Raw genomic sequence first — 23278 nt, forward strand, 5'->3', positions numbered from 1 at the left:
ACTGGCCCGCGACTCGTTTTGAGTTGACGAGCCCTGACTTAGACAATGAACCCTATAAAGATATAACGGGCGTGCCGCGAAAAGGTGGGCGTCAGGGGGGCGAAGCCCCCAGAAGTTTGGTTCATGACTCCATGGGGGGCCAACACCAACGATTTGGGAGCCTGGCGAATAAGTATTGTTGCGGCCCTGGTTTGTTGTCCATAGATTTAGATAGCATCCCACTGAAAAACAAAGGTATAATATGCATTTGAAGGAAAAATCCTCAAGTGATCAAAATCCGGCCAGCGAATCAAATGAATTTGAGACCGCTGGTGTAGAGTAATTCGATCATTATATTATATGTCGCATTATGTACCAAGTTCAGTGTACGTGAACGTGAAGCTCTGTGATTCTGACCCTATTTCACCAATAGATATACTTTGATATCTATTGAAACTTTACGGTAGTCTAGTGCGTAAACCGTGAAAGGGTATAGTGACTTGTCTGACAACAGTTCCCTCAGTATTGATTGCGGAGGGCAATATGAATTCGCACTTGAAAAAGGTTGATTTTGATTTTGGGGCAAAGCGACTTTTGACTGATTTCAAGTCACATCGCATTGTCTCATGTGTATCACTTTAAAAATATATGACCCGATGTTTGTTACCAGTATTGACCAAGATATCTTGAAGATCGCCCGGCCTGAGCCCAGGATTTGATGACCGAATCTGAAAGAGAATTGCGATTTGAAGGCACCAAATTCGCTCGCCTTCGCCTTTCGACGCGCATAATAAATAGTCGGGCAAGTCGGCACCGGGTTACTCGATATATCGGCATGTAACAGACGTATAAATTGTCAATCCCTGGTCGGCTACATATGTTATTGTATGTACCACTAATAAATGAAGTAAGTTAACGCTCTAATTTTCCGTTTGAATGGGCACGGCGAATGACATTTCATGTCACAGCCGGCCTCGTATTTCATCCCTTACGACGCGAATTCAATCCGAGGCTACACGAGAAACTCAGTATGTCAACTAGTTTACGTTGCATTGTAACGTAACAATGTCGAAATCTTGTGGAAGGCTCAGTATTTTCGAGGGATTAGGCTTATCCATCCAAGAAGGATTTGACTTTGCCGTTTTGGGCGCAATCGCTCAAAACTGTTTATTTTTCCTCGTTGACTTCGGAAGAGCTGAGGCAGGAATGTGTAATGATATCTCACGGAAAATTCAGTGACCTTGTGCAGGTAACATAGAACGGAATATAGCTGGCAGCGTAACGATAAATAGGATTGTGCTCGGATGGAAGATTGTTCACGAGATCGGGCAATTACGGTAGAAATCCGCCCAAGCAGGCAGATGCGTGATATTTGCAAATACAAAATGGTGAAGAATTCAAATTTATAGAAGAATATGGCAGACACTACTCATAGCGAGTCAGTCAGTCAGTCATTTATCGCTATTTGTCATGATTCAAAACTCCACGATAGTGATATAATAAAAAGATAGGAATGTGTCGAACAAACTTGTGAGAATCTGCAATCAGATGGCCACGTAGACCTAAAACAGTGTTTCCCAACCTTTTTGCGCCCACGTACCATTTCGACGTTTTATGCAGTGCTCGCGTACCCACCTTAGGCTCGCGTACCCACCTATAAGTTACGCTCGTCGAAGACGCGGTAAAAATGGTACATTTTATGGCGCAGCGCGCCGTATATGATTTCTGTTGTCAAATATATTAATACGTAATTTGGATAGGTAATAATCTCAATGCTTTACGACTAGGGCTGGGCAAAATCGAGTACCTGAGTGATTCGATTCTGAATCACGTATTACGCTTCGAGTCGAGTCGAGTAATCGAGTATCGCCAATTATGACGTCACAACAGAACGTGCTATGCCAAAGCTCAAATAGGTACCTTTTATGCCACCACAAAAAACATAATGCCTCTTATCCGTCACATTTGGTATTTTTTCGACCATACCGATGTCATTGCACTTGTTGACAATGTTGTGGGATGATCATGACTTCGCAAATTTGTCATTTCCAGTAACGTTCGTAGCTTTGTACTATGTCTCGTATGCTGCGACACGGCCAATCAAGGTTTCAAGGCTTCCTCAGTATCAAAAATATAATTCTCGTTAGTAAATTACCGATCAGTTGCGAAGAGCGTATGATTTCAGTACTCGAAAAAATCGTCTTTTACTACTCGACTCGAATCATTAAAATTAATACTCGAGTCAGATTCGAGTACTCGAATCATTGTGCCCAGCCCTATTTACGACTAGATCTCTTCCCCGTATGCCGTTATTGGTTTGATTGCCCGTAGGCCATACCCACGACGGTGACCTTACCACGACGTCGACAGCTTCAAAAAATTCAAAATCAACCCCACCTGAACTAATAACTCTCTTCGGTAGAAAAATACAGAATCTACTCGTGTACCACCTGGAAGACATTTGCATACTACAGGTTGGGCATCACTGACCTAGAACATGTGAATAAGAGGCATGCTCAATTGCACATTCAGTGAAAAGTAATCGAAGGCAACATAAAAAGCGATGAAATATCGAAACGCGAAGTCAATTGTGAGATCATGGCCCGTTCATCTCGAGCGCTGGCTAGTTTTTATTCAGTAGAAGCTGCGTGTCTTTCGACTTGAATGTCAAACATGACGACTGTCGAATAGCTGGTGAAATACCGTTCCCACAGCTGAATTGATTTTCTAGTTTGCAATCAAGTATCAGTTCATATCAAATCAAAGTTTGCGAATGTCTGTAAACCTGGACTCATTTCACACTAGCATTTCAGGAAACCAAAAAATTAGATTAGAATTATAGATTATCGACATTTCGCTCTAATTAGACTAATTAGACAACTATAATCGTCTATAATTGTCCAAGTCTATTACTTGATTACTTGTTCTCGTGTAATGTAATAAAATCACTTTCGCGTTTTCGCCATGCGGTTTTATATCCTGGTCGAAATACAGCACGGCAAATGTATACAACATACTAGAAATTCTTCGGGGTAACGGATCGCGAATTGCTCAGAACACAAAAACGTAATCGGTTTGTTTTGATCACGCTCGAGTGAGCAAGCGTCCTTGGATACAATGAAGGTTGGGAGTCTCGTCAGAAATCTCGTTCGCTTTGTTCGTAGCAAGTTAATGATGGACAACTCTCGTTTCTATTTCTATCTATGCAGGGTGTAATATTATATGTTCGGGCTCTCCAGCCAGTGCGAGTCTTCAGTGCAATGTCAAAGATCTAGGTCATCGGAATGCCGAGTAAATTATTTGCTTTCAGAATTAACCATATATCGTCAGCACAATAACTTGGTGAATGTTTGTTAAACAAACATTCCCTTTATCAAGTGTGCCTCTGCAATGTGCATGAGTCCATAAAAGTCCGTGGAATGACATAATTGAATTTGCCTTGCGAAATTGAACTAGTCCTCGTTGAAATGGTGGACTTATTCAAACAATGACGTAACGAATGTGTTGAGGCGATTATGAAAATTTACGAACGAAATTACTGTTGCTACCCCGTATACTGTCAGTATTAATGTTAGTCAGCGGTTATGATTGCATCTTGTATCTCAGAAAGTGCAGCATGACAGAAATAAAATATTGAAACAGTAAAAACCACACAAACGAGTTAGATAGTAAAATAATGCGCTACGATTGTTGATACACAATGTTCTTCCCCATTCTCTAATAGTTGACGAGTGTCAGCCGAAAATGTTCGGGTTTATTTCAACATGAATATATTATTCAATTGTATATTGAAATTCTGTAGGCTACCTCTAAGAAGATATTCCAGCAATAATGATAATAATCAGTTTATTATCAACATCTTCATCATCATCACCACCACTTTATTATTTTTTTTTATCAAATCAATGCACCACAAGATTGCGATCAAACGATAGGGGAGTCTTTTAATCAGATACCCACCTTGGCCTACAGCATAGAGGCATACACTGGATGCAAGAAGCGATACATAAGAGCGGAAGCGACGAAAATGAATACTACATGTGTTGGTAGGCGAGGTCGATATGTCAGATTGTGGTCCAGTAAGCTCGAGGGCTGACTAGTATTGATTCAGGTAAAATTGTATTTCGAATTGAATGAGGACTGGACAGTGTGCATGGGCTGGGGCATGCTCGACGACCATCGGGTAGCCGGTGAGATGCTTTTCCACACTACAGGCCCGGCATACTTGATAGAGCGATGCGTTACTTTTATTCCATCCTGATCATATGACAGGGGTCGGCAAACCCCGGCACGCGTGCCATTTGTGGCACGCGAGATGATTTTTCATGGCACGCCAAATGATCCCACGCAAACGACATATTGAGACCATGTTTTTCCAACAAGTGAAACGGAAGGTTTAGAAGCTTTAGAACAGAGGTGTCAAACATACGGCCCGTCAGACGATTTCATCCAGCCCGCGACGCAATTTTGAGTAGATTGAAAAAATCCCATAATTTGCAGCACATTTGTAACAAATGATGAGATTTTTGCGCAAAGGACTTCCAGGACCACGCAAGGGCCATTGGTATGTTCATTGTAATGCGTCACTGCGATTGTTTCTATAGAACAATGCCGATTTTCAGACTTTGAGGTGTATTTCAAGGGGTTTCCATTGCCCTGATTAGATTTTACTGTATATTTTCGGAATCAGTACGACAGTAGCTTTCAAATAAGATCAACTTTATTAAATTTAACCACGCGGGTCGTCAGCTATGGGATTAGTAATTATGTTGCGTTCAGATTGCTGAGCAGGAATTTCCTCCGGGCAAGCAAGCGTGACGACGGGTGTTGCGTATCTATCCGTAGGCTAGTTATCTATACATATACGCAGGGCTAACGCCAGATTACCACTAAATTAAAGGGAGCAGAGAATGTGTCAACTTATATCGTCATCAACGCCACTGTTTTAGCGATTCTTATTCTGTATTCAGCCGGGCAATTACCATATTTTTTCCAATTCAATTGTTCCCGAATGAAGGTGTTGCGAGTTGCGACTATAACTGCTTTGAAAACTCTATGATCCGTGTAATATCAATCTATGCTTTCAAGGTATTCGAGTGAATAGCAAGAGCACAAGGTAGCATTTTGGAATCAGTTGATTGATCCGCCCCGCGGGCGATTTGAAGGCTTGAATCCGGCCCGCGGCACTATTTGAGTTTGACACCCCTGCTTTAGAATTAGAAGATACCACCTAGACATAAAGTTTCGGACAACATGCGACAATGCGACTGCCGCGCGGTGTATGCGTTGTCAGAATGATTGACGGCGATAAAACCTAGAAACAAAATACCGCCGCATACTCGCAAAAACGTCCAACATTGATATGTCCACTGTCAAGGCGCGGAAGTGACCAGCGCCGAATAGTCCGGCGCCCGCAGCTTGAGTGTATCAAATGAGACCTGCCGAGGAAAATAGCCCAACGATAATGAGCCCCGTGTCGAAATGGGGATTTGGAATCGTGTTCGTCTCTCGGAAGGAGATATTCTTTTAGTTTCGTCATGGTGTGTAAGCGATTCCAATATATCTGGAGCGACGACAATATTTACCACGACCTTTGCAGACAAATCTATATAGTGTCAGACCGACCTTAATGTGATACCAAACCGACTTGAATGATACAGGTGTGGGCACATTTTCATCATCATCAGGTCATATCATCGTAACAAAACTCATTGACCTATCACTTATTGGATATGGTACCGAACACAGTGGACTAGGAAACGACCAAATCAGCCACGCAGAAGATCGATCATTGCTCGACTGAAAATAAATTAAGCGATAGGTCGGGTGCGGTAGCGACCAAAATTTATTCCCTTCGCGACCAATGATTCAAGAATCACTGGCTTAACGGATGCCGTTGCCGGCTGCAGAAAAACGGTTGGTTTCGTATTATACTTGCTTGAAGCGTTAAATGTTAATAGATTGAATGTTTGACACACAAGCTGGTAAAAATTTGACATTTGGCACGCTGCACACAAAAGGTTGCCGGCCCCTGGACGCGCGTGTGTAGTAGTTTTGCGCTTCTGATTCCGAGGTGAAGTAGTCGTTGAAATTTGTAGGACTGTGACCGCAATAACTCTATCCTTTCAAAACCCCACAATACACTGAAATAATGAAAAGATAGGAAGGTGTCGAATCGACTTGGTGTAGTTTTTGATGTAAGATACCCATCTGGGCCTAGGCGATGTAAAGCAGAGAGCATGCACGGCATACTGAATGAAAAGTATACCAATACTGCATAAAAATGCAAGCGATGAAAATGAATGTGGCATGTGAGGTGAGGCAAGGTCGCTATATCAGATCGAGTCGCGGCAATCTTGAGCTTTTGGTAGTGATTATTCAGTAGAATCGCAGGCCAAATAATTCCACGGCTGTGGTCATCTATACTTTATAGAACGATGCGTTCTATACAGTAGTTGTGCCGAACATATGATAAATGGACTATGCGTGTACTGTAATGGGCATGTGTCGGGCGTGTGTCGTACGTCATCGCCGAATAAACATTGAATCTGAGGCTCGGTCGTCATATCAACTCGCGGAGCGCTGAGTTGAAGTGGCGAGTCGCATACTCGATGGCATTTCTATATGCCGGCTGCTTTTTCAGAATCAAACTTGGGTTAGGCGTAGCTTCTTCTGCGCGATGCCGGACGTGAGCGGTCTAGAATCGGTGGCGGAAGACATCCCGGTGAACGTGAGTCGCTTTTACGTAATCACGAATGATTTGTGGCTTACAAGCAACTGCCTGTAACAGGCGGTCGGGAGTTCAGAGTCGAATGAGTTTACTTTCCAACCACGCGTGAGTTCTGCGAGTTCCAGGATAGCAAACGGCTTAGGAACGGACTTCTTCCAACGGCAACAGAGGCATGTAGAGAAGAAATTGGTGAGTGCGTCTATACTCTATACATCAGGGGTCACCAACTCAAAATGGGTCGCGGGCCACTTTTCAAAATTCTTGTAGGCCGCGGGCCGCATGACTTCAATATCGAGATCAACATAGCCAACGCAGCGTATGATAGCTCTACGTAAGTACAATGATGTGCTCTCTTAATACATGGGCGATGGGCATAGTAACCACAAAATGAATAATATTTTGTTGATCAAACACAAATACAACAAAAAATATCATGCTCATCAATTTCATTACATTTTGAACTATGAGCTGCGCACGATACCCGACAACACTCTGTACAGTCCATCCTCAAGATTACCGGACCACGACTGACCTATCGATCTCGCTTCCCATGACATGCCGCCCTATTTCTTGTCGCATTCTTTTTCTATACTATCTTCTTTACCTTCATTCAGTGTGCATGCCTCCTCTTTACATCGCCTAGGCCAAGGTGGGTGTCAGATTCCATAGACAACCTAGTCGCTTCGACATCTTCCTTTCTTTCATTGTATCGCATTTTTGTGGTGTATTGAACTGATAAAATTGCTAATAAACCAATGATGATGATGATGATGATGTAGCAACTAAAACAGGGGTGACCAACCTTTCTGCTATTCACGGCCGCATTTCGATTACTAATGTAGCCCGCGGCCGCATTCCGGTGCATAGTGGTAATAAACAAACTGGTGCCAAATATCCACGTTAAACTCCCCATGTCCATTGCTGGTATACACTCCGGACAAATCTATTTACTCATACTGGCTTACTATGGGCACCGAGATCGTAAATATAGTCATGTTGTGAAGAGCTACAGGGATTCGTACTGCAGTCGCGCGAAGCGCGAAAATTTTTTCATGTTCATGAGTGAATTTTGTCATTTAATATTAGTATAGTTTCACATATTACTATCATATATTCATCCTTTCTCGGCCCATGTGACCAGATTCACCGGTAGAGTTTATGCAGGGGGTATCTTCAAAAACTTGTAGAAGTTATTAATGCTGTGGTGCATCTTTGGGTGGGCCAATCCTCATTAGTCCCCAATGTTGCATGAAGTTATTTCTTGACCTCTCATTATAATTGTCGTTATAGTGGAAATATATTGGATTCGTCCAAACGCAGCCCTACCAGGAAAAAAATAATTCGGGATGAGGAGAACACGATTAAGAATTGGTATTTCTTTATGGGGCGTATCATTTTTCTCTGCTGTTCGCATCTGTATTGTGGGAATCAGATTACAAAGGACACTGCTGTATTAAAATCCAAAATCAGCTCGCATTGAAGCGCGCGTAGTGCGAAGAAAATTTCAAAAATAATTCAAACCTTTCATTAAATATGGAGTCAATTTGTTAATTCAATTTACATAATATGGACAGCCGCCAACACATCCTAATTGAATTGAGTGTCGACGGCCGCATAATTTTTATTCCTCCATAGAATGATATTACCACGCCGAACCGAAGGAAAAGTGATATTGGGCACAGTAGAATGGCGTACTTTGAACAACAACAACAATATGTTTAAACTGAAATCAATTTCGGCATTTCGAAATGGTTTACTGAGCTTTCTTCCAAAATTTCTTCAAATCAGGCTGCGGGCCGCAAAATATGACCTCGCGGGCCGCATGCGGCCCGCGTGTTGGTGACCCCTGCTATACATGTTATGTCGAACAGTTCACGGCCGCTCAGCAGACATAGTTCAACTGGCGGAATGAAAAAAACAAACATTTGTGATGTATGATGACTATTGACTAGTATTGCAACTAATATATGCCTGTGTTTTTCCAAATTTGATTACAATTCTAATTAGTTATTTAGTTCCTATCAAATCAGAGCTCAATCTCATCAGCAAGGAAATATCAAATGTCTGTACAGTGTACAGCAAGCTTTACTCGCTTCGCACTATGCATGTCTCGTACGTATAGCATTTACAGGAAAACCAGATACTGCTCCCAGCAAAGCGAGTTAATATATGGCCACTTTTAAAATTGAACTGAACTTCCACAATCTTAATAAACAGTGATCCGCTGATGAAGTTTGCGATATGTGTATCCAAATGAACGGCCTAACAAATGAATGTCTATAATATAACAAATTAAAGTAGGTGGTGAAACTAGGTTCTGAAATACAGGTAGTGGTCGCCTGCAATTAGGGAGACGAAACTATATGCATTGGAAACAAAAGTCTACATCTATAGCGACCACAGCACAACCCAACTAACAAGGCACCGGCAGCAAACCAATTAAGCTGAGGAGTAGACGTCCAATCAACATATATAAGTAAACTGTCATTGCGCTTCCTAATCACTTGATAATGGCCACTGCTATGTCATTATATTCACCCTCTGAAGAGGCGCTGGCGAGATAGCGCAGTGTTAGTCCGCGGCTGCGACGCCCGATGGGATGCGGGTTCGGGTCCGACCGCGGTCGACTCCTGAATTCCTACCTAATAAGTATTGGAGGTTTATCTATAGGCTGAGTACGACTTTGCGGCCTATCTACGATTGATGATAAACCATTTTCTTCTCAATTTCCTGACTATATTATAGCTCATAGACAAGTGTCAGCCGAGAACAATCGGGTATTGCAACATGAATATATTATACTGAATTGTATATCAACATACGATGTTGCGCTCGGGAATAGCTTTATTTGTACTGGTAACTAAAATTTTATTTCACTCCAAATTGTTCTGCATGACGATTTAATGATTTTATCTCGATACGATAATCCACAACATGCCGCATTCGAATTACTATCGGAGTTCTAACAAGTTAATTAGTTTTAGAATGGAGTGCATCGGGTAGAGACGGTAATAGTAGTCATAGTTGTGACTCAACTGGATGTGAAGGCTATTAATAAGCTACTAATAGAAATATCAATTTCCGAGGCTTCAAAACTACTTCAAATGAAAAGTCGGGACCATGACGGTAAGGTAGTATCCGAACGATTCTGATATCATCAGGGAGGGATTTCCAGAACCTTTTGTCAAAACTTTAACCGCCGCCGACCGCTAACATGATGATAACCAAATGTAAGACACAATTGATCGCATTTTCAGCTCCAACAAACCCCCAATGGTACGTCGGAACAACCCGGAAGCAAGAGGGCGAAGGTAATATTATATTTTTGATATTATATTAGCCTATTATAATTATATTTTTACATATTGTGTTATATATTTTGACCGTGATCTCGACTTGATATTTCGCAGTTAACCTCCTGCCAAAATGAAAATTCCGAGATCATGAAAAGGCGACCGATCACGAGTGAGTGACATTAATTGTTTTCAAGCAAAGCTATCACGCGTCATTTCCGTTCCTTTTAGGCGAAGCGACGTCGATGACTTCACGAAGACATCAGAGACGAAAGGACCCGCCGTTTTTTGGTAATCCAATCGAGAAACATGGCTCGATAGTCACACTTGTACAAACTTGATTTTCAAAATGCGCAACTAGAAATACAACTGCTCAATTTTAAAAGCTCGCAACTGGAACTATACTCGCTTTTCAAAATACGCTACTAGAACTAAAACTAACGACCTTTAAAAATCCCCAGCTAACTGAAAACTATAGATACAATCCCGAAGCAACTCATTCATTGTACATAACATATAATACATGAACATCCGTACACGTTTGAAATGAAAGGGGTTTCGACTCCCGCAAAACCCACCCCGCTGATTGCACCAATTGAGTGGTAACTCTGAGCTAACAATAGCTGCAAAAACATCACACAACAGAACACAGGTATTAACATTCACGCCAAACGACGACACGTGTCAGGCGCCTATTTTTAAAAGCCGCAACAAGAACTACAACTACTGACAAAATAAATACTTAGTTGATCGCCAACTAGGTCGGTATAGTTTGTCCAGATCTTTTCATATCAAGGCAATTCGATTCAGATTGCGAAGCGAGTCCGATGCCGCCGAACTCAAACTCGCTGCCACGTTCAAAGACTTTCATCTCTATGACTTCATCGAAGAGTCGCAAAAGAGCCGTGAACGAGCAGTACGCGAACATGGACAGGCTGCAGAAAGCGAAAAGCAAGGCGGAAAAGGCGATCAAGGTTCGCGTTCGACATATGTTAATCAACTCCCTGCTGAGAGAGAGAGTAGAGAGAGAGAGAGTACTTTTCAAATCTCTACTAGGCTGCTGACGATTACTCATGGCGAGTATATACCATCCGGACATATTCAGCTTTATTAAATATATGAATATATTACGCAATTGCATTCCAAATATTATAGAAAGTGATCTTTTTCAGAACAAGAAGATCTTTTCCATCCACGGCCCGTATCCACTCATCAGACGCGCCCTTCGAGATCGGGGTTGGGTGGAAAAAGAATTCAAACTGCCCCCGAGAAAGCTCAAAGAAAAGGGCGATTGCTCAGACGGCGATGATGTAGATGATGACGATGACGATGCCGGTAAGGGTTGTAATTGCTCTGAGAATTTGCTCTGAACGAGTTCCCTTTCTACAGACGATGACCAAAAGGATTCCGGAGTCGGCGCGAGCCCAAGACCGGACTCGGAGGACGAAGACGATCCGGATAACAAATATGGCATCATGGTAAGGATGATCACGCCAGAGTTGGACGACTAGAACATTTTTAGCTCTTCCCAATTACATGAGAGTAGATTTAGTGAATTCGCAGAAACTTGCAAATTAAATTAAACTCAGTTCGTGTCAAATCAGAGCTGATTTTCATAAGCAGTAGAATGACAAGTATCTGTGCAGCAAGCTTGACTATTTTCGTACTATACAGTTCTCCTGTAGCATTTTCATGAAAAACCAGAAATTCGATTGGAATTGAAATCATTTCGCATTTCACAATTAGATTTGAATTAGATTAACTGTATTTGGCTCTGATCATTGAACTAAAACTCTGGATCACGCGACAATGACGAGGAAGACGATCCTGACAACCGTGCAAATCAATATCATAGGCCTACATGTTTTTATCCAAATGATGCTTGCGCGTAGGAACCAAGTAAAGGTACGCACGTATTGGAACGTTTGGTTTATAAACGCGACATCATCCTGAACTAGGGTATGTTTTGTGTATCACCTTTTGGGTGTGAATACACACCCTTTTCGGTATTCGTGTGTGTACACTGTATGTGTACTGTACACCGTTGATAAATGCGTGGAAAATAGTTGCATTTATCGAGAGAATATCACAAGAATGTTTGAGATTTAAAAGCACACAGCATCATATAAAATAAATGGATAAACGAAAACAAGAAGGCCATCGCAAATACAATTTAGCGGTACAACGAGAGTAGAGAATCAAAATGTTTGATATGTTAAAGCGAGCGACAATCGCAGGGTCGTATGGTTCGCAACGAAGTGCCGACTTTCCAATGGACGACGCGCAACTCGTCGATCGACTGGCGCTTTCTACAGAAGGACCAAGTCGTCAATCACTACGCTAAAGCGAACTTCACGACTAAGGTAACGTGATATTCGGTCGTGACCAGACTTGTACCAACTAATGCAATTTACCATCTAATGCAATTTACCAACGTGCAACTACAACTACAACTAGAACAACTCATTTTTCGAAAAGCAGTAGTTAGCTGACCGTCAACCAACTAGATAAGTAGTTTGTACAAGTCTGGTTCCGACGTAACGCTTGGATACACCTACACGTCGTGACTTTCCTCGCAGGTTGGCCTGTGCATGAATTTGAGAACGCTGCCGTGTTTTGCAAACTCGAACGTGGACTCCTTCTTCCCGAGATGCTTCAGACTGAGTCAAGAAGAGGACAAGTTGGATTTTATTGGTGAGATTCGTAATCGCCGTTTAGGGGCGGAGCTCATGAAGTTAGCTTATCCGGGAGAATACTAGTCGTCTGATTAAAACTGTTAAACTGTAGGAAATTGACTCGTGAGCCAATTTTGGTTTGAGACCTCTGAATTACTGTGTAATGCCGATAATCTAATTCGTGATCTGTTTCTTTGATCTCTTTTCAATGCTAACATGCTAATCTCATTTGTGCTATTCCCGAAAATGCTATATCCGAGCACTGTGTCGCGCGAAACGGGCCACAAGCTTGCATGTGCAGACATTTTTCATTCTTGTGAAAGAATGAACTCTGATTTGATATGAAGTGGACTTGATTTTTGTTGTGTTTCTTTCCAATTCGGAATTGAATTCAATTTCCAAGTATTTGAGAATTCAGTAATTCTAATTGTAATGTAATTTGGAAAGAGGAAAAGTTTCTAATTGTCCAACTCTGTTAAATACCGGGTCACGAGTGATAAATTTTTTTCGGCTGTGCTTTCCTGTTCGAACAGAATCGCATTTTTTGTCGCGATCAGTGGATTTCGGTGACATGTAAACACCTTAAAATGATCCGTCGTTGCAGACGAGTTTCGACGGGTTGCTGCGACCTCAATTCTCAGAATAGCGTTGGAGCGGTCGGCCGGCGACGAATCGAGCCGACCAGAAAGGCAGCTTATAAACGGTGAGTCGCTTGCTTGTTGAAAATCACAACGGAGGATTGTAACCAAGTCACAATTCAAGCCTACTTTTATAGTCTCGAGTTGAGTCATTTCAATTCACCACAGAGTCCGAGTCCCAGTCAAGGAGCAACTGGTAAAATCCTATTTCCTAGCGTTTGCTGTCTATTATCGAGCTCAAATCAGGTTCAAATCACTTTTTGAAACTTTTGTGTGATATCGAATGTTTCACGTTCACAATATACTCATTTCCTCACTCTTAACGTGTTTATTGAAACAGATAGAAGACATCAGTTTCGGGGCCTACTTTGCATTGATCGGTACTGATACACGAGTCTTGAATAAAGCCATATAGAATATCTCGAGAGATACAACTTGGTCGAGTCATGCGGAATGACTCGAGTACAAGTCGAGTCCATACACAAAGTGACTCAATTCGAGTCGTTTTTCGTGTTTAAGAAAATGATTCGTGTGAACAAAAACGTCATTCACGCTTTACTTCAGAGTCGCCGCGTGTCATCCCGCAGCACGTATTGGAACTGGCTATACGAGTTTGCGAACTGCACGCGCAGGAGCGAGAACACGACGACATCGATTTAGACCATGCAGTATGCGAGACGCCGGAACATAACTGGGACGTGATTATTCAAAACTATTACAAACTAGCCCAGTAAGTGCGCGAGTGGTCGAAGTATAGTCATCGCTTGTATTCATGTAAAATAGGGTTGTACAAAATTTTTTGGGTTGGCATCAAGAACGATGCACATCAAATTTGGCTAATTCCGACTAGCAGATGCGAAGCTATAGTATTTTTAAAATTTTGAAAAAAATCTTCATAAAAATATTTTTAATTTTTTTTTCCAATTTTACTGTCAAACCCATGACACTGTTAAGTTGTCGTCAATAACGATGCTTAACAATTTTGGACACTTCTAACCGGTAGAAGAGAAGTTAATGTAGTTGAAAATTTTAGATTTGGAAAAATAGCATTGACGGTGCATGGGAAATCGCAGAATTATTTATGAAAAACTCAAATAACTTCGCTTCTACTGGTTGGAAGTGACCAAAAATGGTTAAACATTGTTATTGTCGACAACTCAACAATTTCATGGGGTTGACAGTAAAATTTGAAAATAAAAATTGAATTTTTGTAATAAATTGAAAATTTTCACTGTATAGCTTCATATCTGCTAGTTGGAATTGTGCCGAAGTTGATGCACTGCGTTTTTAGCCAACCTAAAAAATTTCTCAAATAGCCTCAAAAATTGAAGAATAATTTATTTTTTAACAACCCTATACTGACCAGTGACCATTCCTGAGTAAGTGCCAACCGAGCATCGACCATCACTTCTGCATAACACTTTTTTCTGTTATTCTTTAGCGAAGGAGCGATTATCGAGATGAACGGCTCGTTGCTGAAGAGAAGCGAGTCTGTCCTCGATAAGATGAAGTCTCTCAACCAGCAATATCATATCGACGGGTTCATGAACACGTGGATTGTGAAGCCGGGCGCCAAATCCCGCGGCAGAGGTTAGCCGCAGATTTTTCGAGGCTCTGGTTTAGAGGGTTAAAGTGGCCAACGCTGCTACTCAAGTAGCAGACGTAATGCACATTTATAATCAATATTGGCTAAGACGAGTAGCTATTTCCAAGGCATGCTAAAGTTTCTTCATGCTGTAGAAATGACGTTTTCAAAAGCACTCAAAGTATATAGCTTCAAGGAGTAGATTTGGTCCAGGATTCGCATACTTTTAGCGGTTAGTCGAAAGGGTTGCATCTTCGCGATCAACGCAAAATCACGAATCACATCACAAATAGATGCCATCTTCACAAATATATTCATTTACCATGACAGTGTCACGTGAGCTTTTCTATGAGTTGCTATGACAATTTCAAATATCACGTAGCTGGCATGGAAATTCAAATATGCGAGGCGAACAGATGGCGTAGGCTCAACGTACACAATTTATGATTATATGTCCTTTCTATTGGCACAAACTAGGTTGACAGATTCTGTAACCGCTTGCATGAGAGTTGCAAGTATGCGAAATATACTCGTAAAACGTAACAGTACTTCCTTACCGACCACCTCTTTCCGGGTTATCAGCCAGTCCGAATTTCAGGTATCCAAGTCATGAACAAACTGGACGACATTCTCAAGCTGGTTCAGTGCGACCCGACTTTGATGAAAGACGGCAGATGGGTTATTCAGAAATACATCGAGCGCCCGCTTCTCCTGTACGGCACCAAATTCGACATCCGCCAATGGTTTCTGGTCACCGACTGGAATCCGATGACGATATGGATGTACAGATCCTCCTACCTCAGGTTCTCGACCAGACCCTTCACTCTCTCCAACCTGGAACCGTGAGTTTTCTCTTTTTGTAACACGTCACGTCCATACTAGTGCGAAACTAGAACCACTCAAATTTCAAAACTAAAAATGGAACTACTCGAAAAACACAAGTCTGGCCACGAAACGAACGTTTTCTTGTTTTTAGATCCGTCCATCTTTGCAATTATTCGGTACAAAAAAACTTCGAAATCGACTCGAAGCGTCATCCCATGCTGCCCGCCGAGAATATGTGGTCAGACGACGATTTCAAGCGACATTTGCAGTGAGTTCTCGATCGGTGACAGACCTGTACGAGTGTAGATAATCCTGGTTGTCTCATCCTACTGATTAGAGCGGAATGCCGATAAATCAATACTAATCTAATTGTGAAATGTTTCTATGCTCTGATTTTGAATCTGAGTTCTGGTTTTCCTGAATATGCTGCAGGAGAACTGTATTGTGCGAAACGAAACCAAATTCTTTTGTTCGGACATTTCCCGTTCTCATTCTGATGAGAATGAACTGAGCTCGACTTTTACTGTGTTTCCTACTAATTCGGAAATCTATTTCGGAGCTTTTTTTTCATTTCACAATATCTCGTTGTTTCATCAGATCGCGGGGTTGCGAGTCTCTGTGGGAGGACCTGATCTATCCTGGCATGAGGAGGGCCATCGTACAGATGTGCCAGACCGCACAGGACGTTGTAGATTACAGGTACCAATTCGTTTTCAAGCCATGTTTCAGGCAGAGGGCATTAAAGAAGTACTTGAACTTTTTCCAAACACACAAGTATAGGAATTGCATATTACTTTCTTCTATACAATCTATAGGGTTGCATTTAAAACAAGAATCAATTTAAAAGAAATATGTTTAAAACAAGACCCTAATTTAAAATAGGTTTTTCTTGTTTTTTTAAAGCCATGACGTCACGAATATTCAATTGGGACATCATATTTGATTGACATTGACAATTGAAAATATAGGGTAAAAATAGCTCCTTTGACGAAGTATATCTACTATTGCTGTTTAACCGACAATTTTGAAGGTTCCAACCATCCCATATCGATATACGTCGGCTAAATCGGGTGGTAATTGTCCGTAGGCTCATGCAACATGTTATTTAGTAAAGTATTTACACAATTATGGCATAATTTTACAACTTAAAAGAAACAAAATTTTGTTTTTTATATATGGCCTTTTTTTAAAAACACTGTTTAAAACACGTTTTAAACAAAGTGTTTTGAAACACCGTTTGTTTTAAATGCAACCCTACTTTCTCAGGTGCCGATGTTTTAAGACTATTTCTGCTTGAGTTTTCAGTTTCCTCTGCAAAACTATAGGACTGGGAATACTTACTTTTAACTTACTGGGAATTAGCTACTTCTACTTGAGTATCAGCGACGGCAACTTTGACCACTCCCGCCTTTACATGTACTTGCGCGGAAAATACGCAGCGTCACGTGCACTTCTGCCCGAGTATAGCTAAGCTGACTTCTTTGACCGTATCTAGGAAAGGCTCGTTCGAACTTTACGGCGCGGATTTCATGATCGACGACAATTACAACCCGTGGTTGATTGAGGTCAACTCAAGTCCGACCATGTCAAGGTCTACGGCCGTTACGAGCAAGCTCTGCGCTTCTGTGCAGGAGGATACTTTGAAAGGTGAAGTCGCGATATAATTAGGACGCGGGGAAATTGGCTATCTACGTGATCTGACTCTGGTTCGAGTATTTGGCTCAGCAGTATGAATGTGTGAAAATATGTACCTTCGATGCGGCCACAAAGAATATAACGCCAGTTTTACATCACATTAAAAATCATTTGATGCGACCATGCTATATTTCTTGCACTTTGTGACAGTGCTGTGGGCTGATTACTTCACAGATATGTCATTTCCACCAATGCGCGTAGCTTTGTAGTTCATGTTCTTGTGCTGCGATACGAGCTTTACAGCCTTACACAGTCGAAAGCATGGTCGAAACTATAATTCTCGTTGATGAATTCGCTCTCATTGGCAAGGAACGATCCTCGAGAAGATCGTCTCTGTAGATTCAAATTAATAGAATGAATACGTTATAGAGGCCTATAATGCCAGTATGGCAGCTGTTTTAAGTTAGCGTTCACATTTTCAGTGGTCCTGGATCGACGGAAGGACAAGAACTGCGATCTCGGAAAGTTCGAGTTGGCCTTCAAGCAGCCGCTCATCGACGTCCCGCTTTATGTCGGAAAATCTCTGCAGGTAATCAGATACCGACTGAATGAATGAAACGCAAAATATATGATTGCATTTACTGTAAAGTACGCATTCAGTCGTTGCCTAGTTGTCGTATACGTAGTTTGATCGGACATTTGGCTATTATGTAAGGCTTTGCTAGTGGAGAAGCTTGCGACCTTCAACTTGCTTGTAAATAGGCCTAGGGCCCCCTTCTTACCTATCCAGACCTGCCCTTGAGGCCTTACTAATACAGACAGGAAAGTAATTTGTTGAGGTCAATATTTATGTCATATGTCCTATTTGGCGATAAGACCTTGGTAGCTTTCACACTCTGTTTAGCGTCCACTTGCGTCTTCTGGATTTTCCTCTATAGTTGCTGATGTAGCCCAACTGAACATGTTCGGGTTTATTTCATATAGATACATTATTTGATTGTATATTGAAATTCTGCACCCCCAAGAGTCAATCAATTGATTAATAAAGCTCACATCAAATGAAAACAAGCATTTGCACTAATTGCACTACGAAATGTAATTTATCCCCGCATTCGCAGCAGGCTAACAACAGTCAACTATACGTAGGCTAGTGTTGTGTCAAGATATAATAACAACGCAATCATAGCGAATAGAATCTACAGTGAAACCACGGGGATTACGTCGTCATCATATAACGGCAAAAACCAGCCTTGTGGCTGGCGCATAAAGCGCACGATTTCTCATGTTTTACAAGTAGAAAAGTATAGCATACTTCGTTACTGACGCACCTCTGCTCGTATAAGCCTTGCTTCTGATGTTGCTGTGTAAGGAACTCGCGCTCATGTCTTGACAATACATCAGCTCACACTTGACAGTCGTATAGCGCAGTATTGTTCTTAACCGGGGCTCACGCGAACTCGATGTATTCCATGAGCCGGTTTGGTTGCCTGGAAGTCAAGGCACACTCCCAAATAATACAGAAGAAGTCACATTAGCATGTAGTAAATAGTCATTCATTTCATAATTCTTTTGACACTATTGCAGACGCACAGATCCTAATAGTAGGCCTATTGTAGTAGCCTAATGTATTGTAGGCGTAATTTCTATTTTTGTGAATTTGCGAAAATTTAGGGTTCGCGGAAGGCTTGCAGATTAACAATCAATCAATCAATCAATCAATCAATCAGGTTTATTAATATTTTCATCGTTTCAAAACATCACAAGACTGCGATACAATAAAAAGATAGGAAGAAGTGTTCGCTAACACAGTGTTCGCTAGATACTGAAAGGTTAAAGACCAGTATCATTGTGTTTCTGCCCCTATAACCGGACACTCTCGCGTCCACAGGTCGAAGGATTCGGGCTGAAGCGACCCGGGGGCAACCACACCATCCGCCGCTCGTGGACAAACAACCCAACCCACCAACAACCATTAGCGCCTCGCCCGCCAGCAAGCACCGCGCAGGAAACGAAACCCACGCGGGTTTTGACGCAACCTCGCCCGCAACGAGCAGTCAGTCGCCCGCCTCTTTCGAAATGCAGCCCATTGAGAGCGGACCGTTCAAGCTCGCCGGTAAAACTGAGAATGCAGAGCACGCTACAGCGGCTTACAAACGAGGCAAAATCCACCCCGACAAGACAGAGCGCTCTAAATCTGCCGCGGTTCGCTTCTAACTCTAATCTGCACCATAACGGTCAACAACCGCTCTCGAAGACGATGTCTCACGGAAACTTGTCGAAATCGATCAACAGGTCAGGGATGAGCGGGTTTCATATTTTCAAATCTATAGAATAATTAATGTCTTTCAATGTCTGAATCCACTGTTCTACGCCAAGGTCGGTGTCTGATTTAAAGACATCTCTAAGTCGTTTCGACACCTTCCTATTTTTTTTATTGTATCGCAATCTTGTGGTGTTGTGATCTCACGAACATTTCAGTAAAATTCGATTGATCGATATTTTCAAACTTATGCTCAAGTGCTGGTCTCTACAGCAGGTCATCCGTGGGAGGTTTCCACTGCGTGAGCACTTCGCACGCAAAAGCCGCTTCGTCCATGGGCATCATGCATCAAGGCGTTCGAAACTGCCATCATCAAGTCGTAGTCCCGAAAACTTTTCCGCCTTCTCTCGTACCGGGATGTAACGTAACGCATCAAAGAGGGCTTCCAGCCAGCGGCGTAGTCGCTGCAGCACCGCACAACATCGGACTTGCTTTACCGTTGCAAAGGCTGCTAGCCGGCGATATGGCGTTAGCTAGCGGCCACAAGCCCAGACATACCGAAATCTACAACTACCCGGGTCAGGACTTTCGTTTTAACGGCCCAGGACGGCAGAGAGTTTCAGGTATTTATGAATGGATCGGAAATCGTCGAGAATTGACTTGCGCAGACGCAAATTGTGAAGTAGAACACTCAAACGATTGTGGCGTGATTGACCGTAGTCGTGGTGACAATAACACGATGTTTGATTCGAGTGGTAGTTCAGAACACAGTAACGGAATGGCCGACTCCGGCGATGCCAAAATACTGAAAGAAGCGCGCGTATCTCCGCAATTCCCTGATTTGTGCGGCGCCAGTGTTGTACGCTACCCTTTCCACGCCAAGGACAGTCTCAAACACCCGTCGTTTGCTAACAAGCCAAAGGACAAAGCCGACATTGCTTCTACAGCTAAATGGACAAATTCAGATTGTTCTGAATCTGTCTCAGATTGGACTCGTCCACCTTTGGGACTCATCAGTAAAGCAGCAAAACCGAACCATCTCAAATCGTTATCCCCGCCTGTTCTGAGACTGTTCTCGCTCAAACAGAGGCACGAGAAAAATATCGGGGTGGCGCACGAGAGCTTTCTCACCGTTTCTTGCCCGTCGGTGGCAAACTCTAGCAACTGGCTGTCGACTCAACGATAAATAACACGTGTATAAATGCGCGACATATTTTACTGCGCGGTCGAACAACGAGAGAAATCAGCATTGAGTACAAATTGCGTGTTAACTAGTTATGATGATGGTCTAAAAACACAGATTTCTTGATGTGACCTAGCTCATTATTTCAAGAACGTCACAATAGGTTGTTGTTATGGTAAAGTTCATGGTTTTTCGGCGCTCCGATTTGTCGGAAACATTGCCAATTTCCGACTTTAATGGGAAATTTTGGAGTTGTTGCAGGTCCCCGACGAAGTTACGATTTATATTTTCCGATTCAGTGCAACAGTAGCTTTCGTTTAAGGCCACAAGCAATTTTTGGCCGGGTCGCATGCTATAACATTACCATATCTGTTTACGAAATTGCTAGCCGAATTTGGTTGCCCAACCGTGCAGTCACGTGTTTCGAATTTATGTGGGCCTGAGCGTCATGAAAAGATTTGAAAACATATATCATAAGTCTACTCTACTATAACAAAAGAAATATTTTTATATTTAGTGCAGGCAAAGCTACTTCATGAGCTTAAGTTTACTGTCTTCCCTCCATTACCAAACTAGAAATTAAGATATGGTCTGAATAAAATCAAGTTCAAACCATCACATTAATTGCATATGTAACTACTAATTCGTGACTTCATGTACTATAATGTTTATTCATTTTCGTATTTATACATCATATCATCATTCTAAACACCGGTTACTGTATAAACCAGTTTTTCAAATTAAGATAGCGTCGCTCTTCGTTCATTTTTTGTAGAGGCTGAAAAAATACGGGCCATTCATTTTCAAAATTTTCACAAAGAGTCCCACGGTGTGTTGGGGAACCCTTGGCCTATACTCTAGACGTAATTTTAGTTATCCCACCGACTGTGATTTTCCAAATGATATATAGGCCTATGTCATTGCATATGTCAATAATGCACTTATAATGAGCTTACCTGATACTTTCTATTCTGCAATACTAACGAGAGTGTCTGATAGTGTATGAGTAGATGTTTTATTTTGTGCTATGTTGTTTGTGTCATAATATTTTGTGTTTGAAATATGATGCTCGCGGAAGTCCACGCGTACTTTTGAACTTGTTGTTCCAGGCAGGCTCTACTAGAATCTGCGTCATCTGTCAGCAACTCGATAGCGACTCAGAGTGGCAGCCACTCGCCCGGAATCGTCGAGGAGTTAGATGCCGTTGCTCAACGGGCTATTCAGTGACGGAAGATTTCTTGACCAACAGCGTCAGTTGCATCGGGGACACCCCTCCTGTTTCATCACGTAATGCGATCATGTAATTATCAGTATTAATGCCGACCGTGTTTTGGAAATAATGCAGATTTTAAAGAAAAAATGCTTTCAAACATTACATGAAAATCAAAGAAGATGACTTGAGTTGGAGTTTTCTGATGAATTATAGATTCAGAATAATATACTCCAACCCAACAGTTCAGCAATAGTGATACGCGCGCGTACATTGTGGTGAGGGTTGGGGTAGGTTTTGGAGTTGTAAAGCCACACGCATGCTGACCTGTCGTTTTTTCATTGTGTCGCATGCTTATGTGTCGCGGACAACCTGTTCTTCCGCATAGTCACCGGCATGGCACACAATACCGGACGAATAGCCAATGCCTTCCGTGAAATCGTGATCATCCTACAGAAATGTCACAAATTGTCACAAATGTCACAATTCTTTAAAGTGCAACGATCGAAATATTCATGGTCGAAAAGTAACCAAATAAACCAATGTGTTGTAAACTGGCGTTGCATTCTTTGTGGTCGCATAATTATAATAATTATATATAATATAATAGATACATTCCAATAATTGCAATTTCTGAGGATTGACACAAAGGCCGATTTGGGCCGTCCATACTTGCATTTTGGATAATGGGTGGTTTTATTTCCATCTGCTCAAAGGCCTACAATACTCTATATCAGTGGTTCTCAACCTTTTCCACCTCGCGGACCGGTAAAATTTCCAAAAATATTTGGCTGACCGGTGGACTTTCAAAAATTGAAATTATAACCCAATTGTAAAGTATACCACCGGTTTCTTGCAAGTATATGGTGCTAGAGAGTGAAATTTTGAGGGTTTTGATCTTATATCTTCAAGATGGCTTCTATTAGTGGTTTTACGGAAGTGAGTCGAGTCTGTCGAGTCGGGGTAACATTGCCTTGCCCAGAGAACCGTGGTATACAGCAGAGAGTCGATCATAGTCGAGCCGGAGGTCGCGGATCCGACCATGCTAACTCAAATAATATTCTCCTCTTCGACAATATCGAGAGAACAGGTGTTTCGGAGTCGAACCAAGCAACTTGTCGTGCTACCTTGCTCATTGCCCACTACCACCAAGCGTAGGCTATATTCTGGCCAATACGAATGCAATTCGCCGCACGAAAACACCGGACAACAGCTATACCTGGCCATCCACAAAACCAGGGCCGAAAAAGCACCTCGTCAGCCCC

General features: G+C 42.1%; 1 protein-coding gene across 5 annotated transcripts; it reads left to right on the forward strand.

Annotated features, from left to right (window-relative positions):
- Positions 1 to 1068: 1068 nt before the first annotated feature.
- On the forward strand, positions 1069 to 22194 carry LOC145455440 (tubulin tyrosine ligase 3-like). 5 transcript variants are annotated; one of them, XM_080333409.1, is made up of 22 exons: positions 1069 to 1228; positions 6623 to 6709; positions 6770 to 6898; positions 9967 to 10020; positions 10120 to 10174; positions 10234 to 10293; positions 10813 to 10976; positions 11175 to 11337; positions 11392 to 11480; positions 12240 to 12365; positions 12582 to 12696; positions 13282 to 13380; positions 13880 to 14045; positions 14757 to 14905; positions 15499 to 15742; positions 15877 to 15993; positions 16323 to 16424; positions 17221 to 17372; positions 17843 to 17949; positions 19249 to 19652; positions 19894 to 20243; positions 21917 to 22194. In XM_080333409.1, the coding sequence occupies exons 1-22, from the start codon at positions 1193 to 1195 to the stop codon at positions 22105 to 22107; spliced, it is 3159 nt and encodes a 1052-aa protein (XP_080189535.1). In that variant the 5' UTR covers positions 1069 to 1192; the 3' UTR covers positions 22108 to 22194. The 5 variants fall into 5 exon arrangements, with proteins under 5 accessions (XP_080189535.1, XP_080189537.1, XP_080189533.1 ...); XM_080333411.1 differs by having other exon boundaries at positions 21913 to 22005; XM_080333407.1 differs by lacking the exon at positions 21917 to 22194 and having other exon boundaries at positions 19894 to 21899.
- Positions 22195 to 23278: the final 1084 nt, after the last annotated feature.

The sequence above is a fragment of the Botryllus schlosseri genome, chromosome 14 (genome assembly GCF_051294905.1).
Source record: "Botryllus schlosseri isolate E-star chromosome 14, Bs_hap1, whole genome shotgun sequence".
In the NCBI taxonomy this organism is placed as follows: Eukaryota; Metazoa; Chordata; class Ascidiacea; order Stolidobranchia; family Styelidae; genus Botryllus; species Botryllus schlosseri.

Bases quoted from the DNA above. Each gene is read 5' to 3' on its own strand.
- LOC145455440 (XM_080333407.1), top strand. From the start codon at position 1,193: ATGATATCTCACGGAAAATTCAGTGACCTTGTGCAG. The intron at 11,338-11,391 runs GTAAGGGTTGTA...CCCTTTCTACAG, and splicing joins TGATGACGATGACGATGCCG to ACGATGACCAAAAGGATTCC. The intron at 17,373-17,842 runs GTGAAGTCGCGA...TCACATTTTCAG, and splicing joins GCAGGAGGATACTTTGAAAG to TGGTCCTGGATCGACGGAAG.